This window comes from Otolemur garnettii, unplaced genomic scaffold (genome assembly GCF_000181295.1).
Source record: "Otolemur garnettii isolate 467f Iridium unplaced genomic scaffold, OtoGar3 scaffold00073, whole genome shotgun sequence".
In the NCBI taxonomy this organism is placed as follows: domain Eukaryota; kingdom Metazoa; phylum Chordata; class Mammalia; order Primates; family Galagidae; genus Otolemur; species Otolemur garnettii.
In genome coordinates, this window is record NW_003852468.1 from 4456614 (window position 1) to 4473279 (window position 16666).

The window sequence follows — 16666 nt, forward strand, 5'->3', positions numbered from 1 at the left end:
AGCGAAGCCGACAAGGGAACTCGACCTACTTCTGGAGTTCATCTCCTCCAATTAACTCAGCTGTCAGGCCTGCTCCCTCGGGTCCTCAGACCCCAAACCTGTTCTGCCCACAGCAGTGAGGTGGGGCAGGATCAGGCAGAGCGCTCCACATTGGCTCTGTGGGGACTGGCAGGCTTACGCCCTGCACGGCCACCTGTGAGCCAGGAGAGGTGAGTAGTGACCCTGGGGAGAAATCGCATAGAAGTGAACAGAACCACACCAAGGGGGGCCTTTCTTTGAGCGTTCAGGCCCCTTCTAAGAGAACACAAAAGGACAAAACGTTAAGAAATCCTCATGATGGATTATGTTTCTACTTGTGTCGTTTGAAATAGCAAAGATTGATTTACCTAATTTGGTCAAATTTGACTTTTTCTTTATGGTTAGTATTTTCAGAGAAAACCCCAAAAGCCTCTCCTAGGTCACAAGTCATAGTTCTCACTTCCCCTATGAGCTCTGGCTATCAGCAGAGCATCTGCGCTGCCCACAAGGACTGCAGGAAAAGGCCTGCGTTGTGGCGAGCTAGTCACAGTGCTGGATTTCTTTCTAATGAAATCAACAGCACACTGTTAATATGGGTCATTATCCCAGGCTTAGCAATATTTTCATTATGGTCAATTTCTGTGCTAATGCCTTTTTTGTGAGAGGATTTGTCTGGATAAATTCACAGACAGAGCACCACGGCATAGAGGATTCATGTGAATGACCAGAGTCACTATGGGTCCCCCGATTCCTGGTCTGCAGAGAGCATAAGAGCCACTTAGATTTTAAACACAGACATCAACACAAACCATGTTCCAACTCTGGCCTTTAAAAAGGCTGTTGATGGCAGTATTTTTGTGAAAGCAAAAATTGAGGACCATCTGCACATCATCAATAGGGTAAAGAGGGCTCGGCGCCTATAGCTCAACCGGCTAAGGCGCCAGCCACGTACACCTAAGGTGGCGGGTTCGAATCCCCAGCCCGGACCCGCCAAACAACAATGATGGCTGCAACCAAAAAATGGCCAGGCGTTGTGGCGGGCGCCTGTGGTCCCAGCTACTTGGGAGGCGGAGGCAGGAGACTCGCTTGAGCCCAGGAGTTGGAGGTTGCTGTGAGCGTGATGCCATGGCACTTTGCCCAGGGGGATAGCTTGAGGCTCTGTCTCAAAAAAAAAAAAAAAAAAATAGGGTAAAGGGCTAAGCAAATTCTAGTATGTGTAGTTTTAAAGTTGGTATTTACCTAGAATTGGTTATAATATGGAAAACGCTTGTAACATTAAAGGGGAGAAAAAAAGGTCACAGAATATACAGCCTGACCTTGAAGTCATGAAGAAAACATCCAAGGGAAAAACTCTAGAAAGATGAACCACACAAATTAACAGCCTATAATAGTCTGCACAGGATAATCGAGGATTCTTTCTCTTCTTTCTCCTTCATTATTGTTTTAAATTTTCTATATTAAAAAGAAAAATGTTTATTACTGTTCTTTTCAAAGGCCAAAGTCTATACCAACACATTCAAATCCCATTTTCCCTATCTATGCTTCCTGTCAGTAAAAGCCATGACTTAGTAGGACCACTTGGTCCTTAGAGGCCCTGAAATCAGGTGACAGGCAGATGAACACCACAGGGACCCCTGTTGTGTGTCTGAAGGTATGACACTGATCTCTAGGAAGCGAAAGCTCTTCAGTTTCAAATCAATGTCTGTTGAGGGTTGTTTGAGGGAATAGCATTATGCTGGGTGTTGACTTGAAAAGCTGATGGCAGCCTTTTCTAATTAAAATGTGAACTTGCCCTGACAATTCTGTGGATTAAATAATAATAAAAACTTCGGGCAATCTATTCAACCTGGAAGCTACACTGATTTTATCTGTTATGGTGAGATTTAAAGAATTGAGAAATAGTCTATACTCATTCCTCACCCAGAAATAGACACAAAAGATTTTATGTCTCCCCTCTTCCCCATAACAGTTTAAAAGAAAGATCAAATAACCAATGTAAAACAAGATGGAACGGACTCCTACAGACAGCAGAACAGATGCAGAGACACGGAACAGAGTCCACAGAACCATCTCATCTCAACAGACACGGGAAAAGCATCTGACAATACTCGATACCTTGACGATAAAAAAAAAAAAACACTCAACAAACTGAGAATAGAAGGAGATTTCCTCCACTCAATAAAGGGAATCTATGAAAAAACCCACAGCTAACATAATACTTAGTAGCAAATAAGATTGAACACTTTCCTGCTCAGATCAGGAAAAAGACAAGAATGTCTATTTGTGATACTACTATTCATCACCAGATTAGAAATTTTAGCCAGGACAATTAGGTAAGAAAAAGAAATAGAAGATATTAAGCTTGAAAATGGAGAAATCAAACTATCTGTTCCTACATAATATAATCTTGTATTTTAAAAATTGTAATGTAAGGGGTTCCAACAAAATATTAGAATAAACAAGTTCAGCAAGGTTATAAAATATGAGATCAATATAAAATAAAAAGACTGTGGCAGCACCTATAGCTCAGCAGGTAGGGCACTGGCCACATACACCCAGGCTGGTGGGTTCAAACCTGGGACGGACCAGCTAGGACAACAATGACAACTGCAATAACAACAAAAATAGCTAGGTGTTGGGCACCTGTAGTTCTAGCTACTAGGGAGGCTGAGGCAAGAGAATTGCTTAAGCCCAAGAGTTTGAGGTTGCTGTGAGTTGTGATGCCACGGTACTCTACCAAGGGCAACATAGTGAGACTCTGTCTCAAAAAAAAAAAAAAGATTGTGTTGCTATAATAACTGAAATGAACAAGGTGAAAATTAAGAAAGCATTTCCAAAAAAAAGGAAAAAATAAAAAAAAACCCAAAACAGAAATAAAGAAAGCAATTCCATTTATAATACCATAAAAAAAAAAAAGAAAATAGGATAAGTTTAACAAAAGAAATTTTAAATTTGTACATTGAAAACTAGAAAACATTACGGAAAGAAATTAAAAGGCCTAAATAAATGGGAAGACATTCCATGCTTACTCATTGAAAAACAATATTGTTAAATGGCAATACTCTGCAAACTGATGCACAGATTCAACACAATCCCTGGCAGAGTCCCACCTGTCTTTTTTATAGAAATTAACTGGCTGATCCTAAAAGTCACATGGAAATACAAGGGACCCAGAACAGCCGAAGCAATCTTGAAAAAGATCAAAGGTAGAAAGTCTTTCCAATTTCTTGATTTTAAAACTAACCATAGAGCTACAGTAATCACACAATGTGGTGATACTTGTATAAAGGCAGAAATGTAGATCACTGGAATAGAATCGAGAGTCTAAAAATAAATGCTTACATTTATGATTAAATGATTTTTGACAAGGGTGCCAAGACAAGTCCATGGGGGAAAGAACAGACTTTCCCACAAATGGTGCCAGGACAACCACATATCCCCATGCAAAAGATAGAAAGCTGGATTCCGTCTGTATACCACAAATGAAAATTAACTCAAAATGACTCACGGCCCAAAATATAACTGCTAAAACTATAAAACTGTGAGGACAAAACATAGGCATAAAGCTTCATGACCTTTGATTACACAATGATTTCTCAGATAAGATATCAAAAATACAAGCAACAAAGGGAAAAGACAGAGAAATCGAACTTCATCAAAATTTAAAATTTTGGTGCTTCAAGGGGCGTCACCAGGAAAGTGAAAAGATGACACATAGCATGGGACATTATTTTTGAATAATTTTGAATTATTCAATAATTTTTTAATTATTTTGAATAATTTTTATGGCAGCATTATGCATAATAGCCAAAACATGAAAATAATCTAAACGTCCATTGACAGATGAATGGATAAACTAAATGTGGAATAGGATGGAATATTATTTAACCATAAAAATGAATTACTGATATATGCTACGACGTGGATACATCTTGAAAATACCATGCTACGTGAAAGAAGTCAGCCACAGAAGTCCACAGTGATTCAATTCACATGAAAAGACAAATCTCCAGCAACAGCAAGGGAACTTGGTGGTTGCCAGGGTCAAGGACATGGAGTGACTACTAACCAGAACAGGGTTTCATTTTGGGGTGATTAAAACGTTCTGAAATAAGATAGTGGTGATGGTGACACAGCCCTGAATATAGTCAAAAACCGCTGAATTACTACCATAAGTGGAAGAATTTTATGGCATATGAACTGTATCTCAATCTAGTGGTCATTAAAAGCAAATAGACAATAAGGGAGGCCTAAGCTTTCTCTGCTCTTTCCAGTTCTAAATCAATACTTATCCTTTATTAATCTAAAGGTTAAAAGAGATGCTAGGTGATTATTTCACTGTGTACTATAAATGGTTATAATAATACAAAATAATATTAATAAAACCTAAACTTTTTAGAGTCAAGCTTATCTTTAATATAAATGCTAATGATTTAAATTAATTCAACAAATATCTTGCATTCCTTATACTGATTCAATTAATATCTGAATTTTTACAGATGAATTTCTTTTTTTTTATTAAATCATAGCTGTGTACATTGATACAGTCACGGGGTAGAGTGTGCAGATGAATTTCTAACTGGAACCCAAAGCACATTTAGTCTGCAATTCACAAATGATAATCCTTCACATTGATATTCTAAATAAGATTGGGGCTCAAAAGCTTTTAAATCATCTTCCTGCTAAAACACACACACACACACACACACACACAAAAACAGATGTGTCGGATGACGTTAAGAAACTACATCGATGAGTAAGATATAGCTCTCTTTGAGAATATTACCTTGTATCTATGCTATTTAAAAAAGCGGATCTTTCTGCTTCATAGCATAAAAACAGTCTACTTACCAAGGAAAACATCATTTCAGAATAGACATAAAAAGATCCTTATTTTAATTAACTTTCTCATAAACAATGATAACAAACCAGGCTGACAGATAACATTCATCCACACCACAACAGTTTTGGTGACTCAACTTATTCATAGGAGCTCTTGGCCCAGTCCCAAAGCAGGTGAGGAGTAACGGTGGGATAGTTATCCCCTGTATGGAAACACTGCTCTCATTAGGTGGGTGAAGAATAGGGGTCACCATCTTCAGTCCCAGGGGCACCCTGGGCCTGGGGTCTTAGCTCTGAATCTTCCACTGCAGGGGAAGTCATTTTACCCCTCAGGAGGCTGAGTTCCCTCCTCTCTTTTTGTAATACCACCATGTTCCCTAAAGGATCTGAAGTAGCTGAGTTTCAGTTCATTTTTTTAAACTGAGAACAGGGCCAGCGTGGTGGCTCATGCTTGTAATACTAGCACTCTGGGAGGCTGAGGTGGGTGGACTGCTTGACCTCAGGAGTTTGAGACCAGCCTGATCAAGAGCAAGGCCCCGTCTCTACTAAAAACAGAAAAATTAGTCCGGCATAGTGGTGGGCGCCTCTAGTCTCAGCTACTTGGGAGGCTGAGGCGAGAGGATTGCCAGAGTCAAAGAGTGTGTGAGGTTGCTGTGGGCTATGGTGACACCACAGCATTCTACCCAGGGTACTAGGTGAGACTCTGTCTCAAAAGAAAATAAATAAATAAGAGGGCAGAGATGAATACACACTTTCGCAGAAAAACTTAGGCATGAATGTGTTCATAGCAGCATTATTTATAATCAAAAACCAGAAACAAGTAAATGTCCACTGACTGATGAACAGACACACAGAACGTGGTATAACTGTACAATAGAATATTATTCAGTCATAAAGTACTGTGTTTGCTACATTACGGGTGTGTCTTCAAACATTATGCTAATAAAAGAAGCCAGACATGAGGGCCACACACTACATTCTACTTACGTAAAAACTCCCATCGTGGGCAAATCTAAAGAGACAGAAATCAAGACAGCGGGTGCTACGGAATGGGAGGCAGGAGAGGCGGGGGTAGATATAGTTGGAGGGTGCTGGCTCAGGGCTCAGGGTTTCTTTTGGGTGAAATAAAAATGTCCTAAAACTAATTGTAGTGATGGTTGAACACCTCTGTGGAGTATATGAAAAACCACTGAATTATGTACCTTTAACGGGTAAACTGCACAGCATGTGAATTACAGCTTACAAAAGTTGTTTTCAAAAATAAGGGCATCTGACCCCAACCCTCCTGTTCTCCTCCAGCTCCATCTCTGACTCACCTGAGGTTTGGAAGTCTATCTCAATGGGATTGGAGAGGCTGGTTGCTGCTTCTCGCCACAGGCTGCCCCTGACAGGAGACCATGCCGTCACCATGCAGCGGTACAGCCCGGCATCTGACACCTGAGTCTGGTACATTCGGTAGCGAAATTCATCCTCCTGCACTTTTTCTAACACAACACCATCCACCCGCGATGCGTCTGTCCAATTCTCCAGTTTCACCACAGAGTCCTGGTCCAGGGAGATGATGTACTTGGTTTCATTGGGACTGGAGAGGTCCCCGACGGGCTTCTCGGCCGTGATGAGAACAGAGTAGCGTGGTGATTTAATATTCTTGGAAGACACTTTGCAAGTCATCTCAAATGTATTTCCTGCAGCAAAGAAGGGCTTTGGCTGCCTGGCTTTCACCACAAGCACGGAATCTGGAATGAAGTGCCAGAAGGAGGTGAATTCCAACAGGATCGGTTAAAATGACTATGCTACAAAAAGCAAAATGTCAAGGAAATAGGAATTTATTTGCAAACGCCACGTAACAGCACTTACGAGAAGCTGGAAACTTGGAAAGAAAATCGTGTGTTATCTGTGAGCAGGCTGAAAAGCACCACACTGAAATGATTTAATGGGTGCAAGGAGAGAAGGAATCAATGGTGAGAATTCGGTTTTAAGGGTTTTCAGAGTCCTCAAGAAGTCTCACCAAGAAAACGTTGTGTGCTCTAAAGATGTGCACTCTTTTTGCTTCTCGTGTGTGCTAAGAGCAGGGAGCAAGGGAGAAATGAGTTCTCTTTGTGTAATTGTGCGATGGTAACATTACCGGGCAGATTTACTACTAAAATGACTGAAGCATGTGTATTTATAGATCTAATCATTTCCACTTGGTTTACACTTTAATTTCAGAAATGCTTTAACGTTTTGAGAACTGTCTATGGCTACACGAACTTTAGGTTTACATGTATTACTCCCTGCTTCTCTGGCAAAACAGTTATTCCTACACACAGATACATTAGAATTCTCCTTTTATAATGGCACCACAGCAGGCCCTTGGAAGGTTCTTAAATTCTTGTTGACTGGATGAACAAATTAGACACAGTCTTTTCTTATAAGATAATTAATCCTATAGTCTGTCCAGCTGTTCAGATTTTTATGTTAGGTTTCTTAGAACATTTGTGCCATCAAACCTATTAGTAGCTGTAACTCAAGTGGCTAAGGCACCAGTCACATATACCAGAACTGGCAGGTTCGAATCCAGCCCAGGCCTGCCAAACAGTTGACAACTACAACCAAAAAACAGCCGGGCGTTGTGGCAGGCACCTGTAGTCCCAGCTACTTGGGAGGCTAAGGCAGGAGACTTGCTTGAGCCCAGGAGTTGGAGGTTGCTGTAAGCTGTGACACCACGGTACTCTACCCAGGGCGACAGCTTCAGGCTCTGTCTCAAAAAACAAACAAACAAACAAAAACCCCTATTAGTAGAACATGCGCATTATACTCTCTCCAGAATCACTGATTTCTGAGGTTCCCCTGAGCCATCACATTCTTTTTTGATTCTTCCATGAGTTTGAGTCTCATCGAATCTCATCTGTTTGTTAACTAGGCATGTGCTTGTTGAGAGCCTTCCACATTTCAGGTGCTGGGATAGGATGGCAGACAAACACATACAGACACACACTCTTCACATGCTAGTGGAAGAAGATAAGCCAAATAAATATGTGCTATGGCTAGATGGTGATAAATGTTTAAGAGAAAATAAGCCAGGCAAGGAAGAAACAAAGTTTGGGTTTGTATGGGGAGGGGGTATCACACTTCTGGATAGAGTGGCCAGGGACGTCCTCGCTGAGAAGGCAACATTTAAAAAGAACTGAAAGGCCGGTGTGGTGGATCACCCCGGTACTCACTCTGGGAGGCTGAGATGGGTGGATTACCTTAGCTCAGGAGTGCAAGACCAGCCTGAACAAATTCAAGATCCTGTCTCTAAAAAATAACCAGGCACTGTGGCAGGTACCTATAATCCTAGCTATCAGGGAGACTGAGGCAAGAGAATTGCTTTGAGCTTGGGCTCAAACTGAGCCTGACTCAGTTTGAGGCTGAGTGAGCTATGACACTACAGCGCTCTACAGAGGGTGACAAAGTAAGAGTCTGTCTCAAAAAACAAAACAAAACAAAACTGAAGGAGGGGTGGCGCCTGTGCTGAGTAGGGCTCCAGTCCCCTATACCAAGGGTGGCAGGTCCGAGCCAGCCCCAGCCAAACTGCAACAAAAAAACAGCCAGGTGTTGTGGCGGGTGCCTGTAGTTCCAGCTACTTGGGAGGCTGAGGCAAGAGAATCGCCTAAGCCCAGGAGTTGGAGGTTGCTGTGAGCTGTGATGCGACAGCACTCTACTGAGGACGATAAAGTGAGACTCTGTCTCTAAAAAAAACCCCAAAAACCGAAGGAGGTGAGGGAGCAGGGGCTGTGGGTCTCTGGAAAGGCACTCTGGGAAGAAGGAAAGCTACGAGGCAGGAGCAGGCCTGGCACACGTGAGGAACCATGGGGAGGGCAGAGTGGCTGAGCAGAATGGGTCCCAGGAAGAGCAGAGGCAAGGTCAGATGGTAACGGGGCCAGTCGGCACAGGACATCCAAGGCCACTGAAAGGATGCTGGGCTTTGCTCTGAGTGAGACGGGGAGGTTTCCATGATGTGACCTACATTTTAACAGAACGATAGCATCTGCTGTGTGCAAAGGCAGACGTGGAGGAGGAGGAGGGCACCGGTAAGGAGGCCAGCACTACGGTCCAGGCGAGGACAGCGGCGGTTCAGGAAGGGCGGAGTGTGAGAAGAGGTCAGAAAGAATGAGGAGTCAGGGATGAAGGCCTTGGTCTGAGCGACTAGAACAACGGTGTCGGAGGGAGCGGGGAGAAAAGAGCTGGCAGGGAAGTTTGAGATGCTGTTTAGACAAGCAGAGGAGTCAGGAAGGCAGCCCACGATGGAGCCTGGAGTTCTGGAAAGAAATCTGCAGGAGCCACCAGTGTATAAATGGTATAAATTCATAAGAGCGGAGATTACCAAGGGACTGAGAGTAAATAGAAAAGACGTCCCAGGACTACGTCCTGAAGCAGTCTCAGTTTGAGGGTCAGGAAAATGAACAGGAACCAGTAAAGGAGGCTGAGAAGCAGCAGCCAGTAGGGCTGGAAGCAAGCCCTGGGATGACGGTGTCGTGTCCCAGGGAGAAGCAAAGCATCCCAGGGGGACCCACGGTCACTTGTGCTAAATCCCGCTGAGTCAAGCAAAATAACTGGATTTGCAATGTGTTGACCACTGTAATCTTAACACAAAGAGCAGAGATACATGGGCCAGGCCCCAGATTCGAGTTGGTACCGTAAGAATGAGAGGAAAAGAACTGGAGACCCTCAGTACAGATAAATCCAATGTTGTTGCTGTAAAAGGAAAGAGTGTTACAGGAGGGCAAGTGGGTGTGGGAAACAGAAAGATGGAGCGGAAGCAACACAAACGTTAGTTTAGCTTTTAAAAAAATATATGAGACCTAACAGCTTAGTGTCAGGCCAGTGGAAAAGGCCCAGAAGGGAGAGAAGTCTGTTTGACATTTGAGAGAGGAGCCGTGCGCGTGAGCAGTGAGGGTCTGGCCTCTGCTCAGACAAAAGGATGTGGGCTCAGCACCCAGGTGGAGGGAACGGGACACTCCTGATGGTTTCTATTTTTTTGTTTGTTTGTTTGTTTGTTTTTATTTTTAGGGAAATAGGAAGCAGAGAGGTGGAGGAGGTGGCTTTGCAGAGAAGGCGGTGGGGAGAGTTGGAAGTAAACAGATTAAGGAGATACAACAGGATTCCCAGGCAGCACTGCGAGCCCACTTAACGTAAGTGATCATGACTTTAAAGTCAACATGATCCGGCTCCGTGCCTGTGGCTCAAGTGGCTAAGGCACCAGCCATATATACCTAAGGTGGCGGGTTCAAATCCAGCCTGGGACCACCAAACAACAATAATGCCTGAAACCAAAAAATAGCCAGGTGTTCTGGCGGGCGCCTGTGGTCCCAGCTACTTGGGAGGCTGAGGCAGGAGACTCGCTTGAGCCCAGGAGTTGGAGTTTGCTGTGAGCTGTGATCCCACAGCACTCTACCCAGGGGGACAGCTTGAGGCTCTGTCTCAGAAAAAAAAAAAAAAAGTCAACATGCTTCAACGTTTTTCTCCAACCAGAGATAAGGCGGTGGCAGAGAGTTGGCTTTGAACTAGGTTGTGGCAAGCAAGAGAGAGGCAGGGGAGTGAGGGTGATGGAAGGGAGTGACTGTGACGGAGGGGAGTTTAGGCTGGGTAGCAGTGGGTGGCCGTGTAATCTGCCCCTAACTCCAACCCCTGCACACACCTCTGGACAAAAGAGGGAGTCATAACCACCACACCAGGACAATGGGTGTAAACTGGATTACCCTGAGCAACCGGTCAGGTCACCCCGGGTAAGAGAGAAGTGAGGACACGATGGGCGTGAAGGATGATGTTGGGGGGCAGGATTAATTCACAGACTGTCAGTCCTGGTTGGGTCAGAGGGCTGTTGGTGGAAAAATGGAAGGAGTGATGTAAAAAGACAGAGATGTGTTTGGAGAATAGGATGCTCATCACTGAGACTGGGGAGGGGCTGAAATTCCTTGAAGCCTAATGTAGGGTATCGGCATGGGAGTGAAGGACCAAGACAGGACAGGGACATGGCGATGAGAGGGAGGAGGAGAAGGGATGGAGAGGGAAGGAGGACATAGGTGAAGGTAGGGCTCTCAACCTCTGCTGCGCAGGAGAATCCCCGTGGCAGCATTTAAATTCTCCAGTCCTAGACTGCCTACACTTTAGACCCGTGATTTTTAACTGGTGTGCCAGGAGAGGATCTTAGGTGCGCTACAAAATTTTTAAAAATCATTAGCTAGATTATTTCTGAAAGAAGTTCAAAGCACTAGAAGAATATTCCCTTTTCCTATTCTTTATTTTTTTGATCAACATAATTGAAGTGTGCCTCGGAAGTTGGACTATAGGTACAAGTGGGTCATGAGATGAAAAAGTTTGAAAATCACTGCTCCAGACCAACTAGAATAGAATATCTGGTGGGGCTCAAGCATTGGCTTTTTTTTTTTTAAGCTCCTACAGGGGGTTCTAATTGTGACCCAGAGCTTTACATGGATAATGAATTTAGCAAGACGGGAGTCGTAGTAGACAATGGCCATGAGACAAAAGCTAACACCTTCAAAGGGTGAATGGGGGACCTTGGAGTCAGCGGGCAGTGGCCATGAGAGCCGGTCTGACGACATGAGAACTGAGGCTGGACAGTTTTAGGGGTGAAGGAAAATGGTTTGGTAGCTACAGTGGAGAATAAGCAGGACACCGGCCTCACCCCCAAGCCCAGCTACATGAGACCTACGGGAGGGAGGTGCCACCGCTTAGGAGGCTGGGGGGAAAGTGTCCCTAGAGCGGTCATACTGAGTGCAGGGCAGAGAGCAGGGGCAGAGATAAAGTTCAGGAAGCGGGAGATCCGGCCGATGGCAGTGAGCTCTACAGCACTCTCTTTGGGATTTGGGGATACTGTGAGGGGTGGGGGGTCGTGAGTACAAAGAGGGTGTAGAGGGCTGCACTGTGACTCACGTCCAGGCCCTGGATCCTGGTATGAGTGGTGACCCACGGGGGCAACTGAGCGCCTGAGAGCACATAGTGAGACGACATAAGCAAAAATAAAACAAAATGGATGAGGAACAAGATCGCAGCTCCCACCTTCTGATGCCCAAAATACGTTGACGGGCTTGGAGAAGACGTCCTTGCTCTTCACCCAGCTGCTGTTGCGCTGCTTGGTCCAGGCAGACACGACACAGTAATAACTGCCTCTGTCTTCCTCTGTAGTCCTTTGAATCCGGAAATTGAATGTGTCTCTGTGCTCCTTCGAGAAAAGAAACTCTCCATCCTGGGCCCGCTGCCTGCTCCTCTCCCCGTATTTCAGCGTCCAGTCCCCATCCATGACTGCAAGAAGCTCGCTGGTCACCACGTCGTCACTGCGCCGGTTCATCCTGTAGTACCAGGAAACGGTGAAGCGGACGCCTGCCTGTGCACCCTTCGCGTCCACCACCCGGCATTCCAGCTCCGTGGGGTCGTCTGCAAACCCGGGGACCTTGGAAGCATTCAGGTACACCTGGTAGTCTGGTTCTGAGCAAGACAGAGAGAAAGGCTGGGATGAAAACATAATGAGACAGCAACATACCGAGAATTAGCAGAAGGAACCAGACAGGTACTGCTCGTGTTCTGACAATTACGACGCGCCCCTCCAGCCCACAGAGTGAGAGCTCAGTCCTTGTCCGATGGGATCTCACAGGAGTGTTTCTACAAGTGCCGCAGAACACTGTCCCATGTATTCTCAAGAAAGCCTCCAATGCCAGAAGCCAAATGTCCTCAGCCAGTCTGTGTCTTTTGGCAGGGCTGGAGTTTGCTGTCAGTGCCCCCAAAGGGTAAAGTGCTCTGAGAAGGATCTCTTAAGCTCAGTGTCCACAAAAGTCTACCAAAAGATTATCTCTAGAATGCCAAGCAAGCCCACAGATCTCCAAAGCTCCCACTAGAAAACCCCACCTCAGAGAGTATTCCAGAACTGGAGGTCAGTTCATCAAGCCTCCCATGGGTTGGGCTCTTGGCATCTTTGGCCGTGCCCCAAAGGCAAGGCCCTCAGGCCATCGTTCCCCCTACACAGTTTCATCCTTCCCTTACTGCGCCTCTGACTTTTTCTGCTGGATCTATGTTCAGTGGTCAGTTAACACTCCCTATCCTCAAACTCCCCGAGTGCCACATGTGACTCATCCATTGTAGTGTGAGCACACCGCCTCCCAAATTCTGATGGGAGTGGGAGGAAAGGTCTCCTGGCATCCCCCCACCTCTGCTTCAGTCCTGTTGTTTCTCACTTGTATGAAAACCCCTCTTCCTCCGGGGTTCTCTGCACCTCCACATATCTGTCTTCGAGGCCCCAAGGCTTCCTCCACGCTTGCCAAGGTACTGGCGTCAGCCCCTCTGTAGCCTTCTCGCTTCTCCCCCTTGCCGCCTCCGTCAGACCCACTCACCTCAGGTTCTCCAGGCCCCACAGTCCCACACCGCCATGGTGACCTGACTGGGATGCCCTGCAAACCGCCTCTCATTCTTCCAACCTCACCTGGGTCCTCACCCACAGGTGACACTCCGTCCCTGTGCACCCACAGTCAACGTATCAGTCACCTGCTCCATCATTACTTTGTGCTAAGGTCTCATCCCCAAGCTATAAGCACAGGCCTTCTATGCAGCAGGCATTTGATAAATGCCCAGCTCCTTAACACTAAGGCTTTTAGAAAAGGCTACAGCACTTTGCCTTCTAGGAGAAAAATAATTCTACATAAACAGAACTTTCCACTTGCCGATACCGTCATTATCTGCATCACCTTGATCAAACAGTTTAGTTTTGTGTATTGTTTCTTTTATTTATGACACACAGAGTATAAACTGCTGAGGTCAGGGAACCGTTCTTTTGTGATTTACACTTCTAATGGAATTCATAACATCATGACTTCTCTCAGAAGGAGGCAGTGGGCCAGGCAACGGAAAGAACTCAAAATCCTAATTCCCTCAAATGTCATCTTGACAACCACTGAATTGCCTACACCCGTCTATGGAAGCACATCCCGCTGTGACGGACTCTGCAGAGAAACAGCACAGGCCACTGGATGCCGGACTGGAACAGCCCCACGGGCCATCCTGACCCCTTGGTTTACAAGCGAATGTGCAGAGGTCACCCAGCTGGGGGCCGTCTGCCTCAGGCACAGTGCCCACACACCACAGGCCACTGCGGAACACTGTTGTTCGCAGAAGACAAGAAACCCTCAAATTGCTCTCAAGGTTCAGGCCCTTTCTCATGTTGAATTTTGGATGCAGTCCCAAAAGCGACATGGGTACACATCAGGACAACGAGGTACATCTAGAGCAGAAAGCACATAGCAAGACGCCCCTGGACGCAAAGCATCAACTGTGTGTGCCGGCCCTGCCACCTGCTGCCCTCCCGCTCCATGGAGGCGGCACCTCTCAGCACTCGCTGCTCACGCAGCTCCCCATGTCTCTGCCTGCCTTCCCTCCACCGCAGCACCTGGGCACTGCTCATCGTGTTGCTGGAAAAATAACTGAACAGACTCTCCCTTTGTACTCCATCCTCAATAAAATGGATCTGCTTAAATCCTACGTATGCAAACACAGCACCATGAGAGTATAGGGGACGGAGAAGATGTGCCCAAGTCTGCAGGAATTCCAGCTGAGAGGGAAGAAAAATCTCTTCAATGATTGCAACCATCTCCTCATCCTCTGTTGAAACTCACCTAACTTAGGCCCCAGAAAAGGCAGCCTCAGCTGTAATGCCAAGACAAAGACAGCTGGATTCTTGGCTTGCGAACTTCAAGGTGCCGGTCTGTGTGAACTATCCCCCAGCCTTGTGGGGATTCTACTTATGCCTTGGAGAAGGCATGGTGCCTATGTGCCCGAACAGTAAGAGGACATGTAGGCTTTTATTTCTTTTTTGTTTTGGTGCATGTAAAGAAATCGTCCTTCAATGCTGTTTTACAATTTAAAAAATCATTTCCAGAGATCGCGCCCATCCTCAAGGCCAAGTGCACACACCTCTTCTGTGTAGCCTCTCCAAGGGGCCTCCTTTGAACTGGTTCGGCATGTCACACCTCTACTTTTTAGTTAACAAATCCTACCACCTGCCAGGTTCCTGCTCTCTAAGGATTTTCTTTGAACGCTGCCCCGAATTTTGGTCATTTGTACATATATCTCATAAACCTTCCAGAGGACTCTTCCCAGGGCCAGGGGTTACCTACCTTATATCTGTGTGTGTTACACATGCAGTGCCTTGGACATACAAGATATCAACATACTTGCTGAATTGAAGCAAATTTAATATTTTGCATAAAAATGCTCATTTTTGGCACAAGCACTTCACCGCTGATTACCGCTACATTCTGCTTGATCTCATCAAGAAATCAGCTATGAAAGCAACGGTGGTTAGGTTGAAAAAATGCTTATTGGTTAAAGATGCATACAAGGTATTTAACAGTAAAATGACATGACATCTGGAATAGGGTTTATACTATTCCAGGAGAAAAAAAGTATGTGTGTGTGTCCAGTGGAATAAGATCAGCAAAATATTGATAACTGTTGAAATTGGTGGTCATTTCGACTGCAAATATTCATAAATCCTTATTTTTAACACCTAAATCCTTTCACAGAATACTGAGGCCGGTCCAAATGCAGCATCACTAACATTCTGAGAAGCAGGGATCTGCTCCTGGCAGGATTCCAGGATGGCATGTGTTTACAGCCACACTCTGACCAAAGGCCCAAACTCCCAAGAGTGGCCTTCCCCAAAAGGAAGCTGTAACGACTCCTTCTTTTTAACTTTCTGAAATAGTTCGTGCCTCCTGAGCACAGGCCTCATCTAGAGGTTTTCACATAAAATACCTTCGTGTCCTCCTACAACAATTCTAGGAAGGCATCAGTATCCCCATGTGATAATAATAACTAGTGCATTACTGAGGGCCTTCTACATGCCAGGCACCAGGCTATCTACCTTCTTTGGATTTTTGCTTACTCTTGATAACAACCTTATGAGATTGGCACTATTTTCATGTACATTTCCAAATGAAAAATTAATAAAAGCAAAAACGTAGCCCAGAGGAACTAGAAGACTTTGGTCTTACATGGTATCTGTGAGTAGAATTACAGGAGAGGCTTTGGCTCCACGCCTGGTTCCCACTACAGCCAAATCACACAACTTCCTTATTTTATTTATTTATTTATAGACAGAGTCTCATTCTGTTCCCCTGGCATCACAATAACCTCAAAGTTTTAGGCTCAAGTGATCCTCCTCCCTCAGCCTCCTGAGTAGCTGGAGGTGCCTGCCACAACACCAGGCTAGTTTTTCTAATTTTAGTACAGACAGGGTCTTGCTCTTGCTCAGGCTGGTATTGAACTCATGAGCTCAAGCAACCCATCTGCTTTGGCCCCTCAGAGTGCTAGGATTATTATTATGGATGTGAGTCACCCACTGCCCCCAGCCCACTCAACTTCCTTACACACCCAGGTTATTAATCCTTTCTCAAACCCCGAAACGTCTCAGAAGACAAGAGTGAGGATGACAGCTGAAGCACTAATCCTGAAGTATGTACAGTAGGGCTGTGTTCTGATGCCCCCTCTGAAGCACACTGAACTTGGCATAGCTAATTCGACAAAAGGGCTGTAGGCACCAGTTAAAGCCAACAGGAGGAGGAATGCCCTGTCTGCTGATCATGTGGTTTGACTATCTTGAAGTAGGAAGGTCCTGTCGAGGCAGGTGAGCCTAATGACTAATTATCAGAGTTGCCATGATCACTGGTTGTATAACAATTCAATATCCTAGGCTGGGCGTGGTGGCTCATGCCTATAATCCTAGCACTCTTGGAGGCTGAGGCAGTTGGATCACCTAAGCCCAAGAGTTCAAGAC

At 45.4% G+C, this 16666-nt stretch overlaps 1 protein-coding gene across 1 annotated transcript in view; it reads right to left on the reverse strand.

Annotated features, from left to right (window-relative positions):
- PTGFRN (prostaglandin F2 receptor inhibitor) overlaps positions 1-16666 on the reverse strand; it is a 68065-nt gene that overhangs the window by 9891 nt on the left and 41508 nt on the right. The window contains exons 5-6 of the mRNA XM_023515471.1: positions 11905-12330; positions 6177-6596 (exon numbers count right to left, since the gene is read on the reverse strand). Of these exons, the coding sequence (XP_023371239.1) occupies positions 6177-6596; positions 11905-12330 (846 nt within the window). The remainder of the gene's footprint in view (positions 1-6176; positions 6597-11904; positions 12331-16666) is intronic.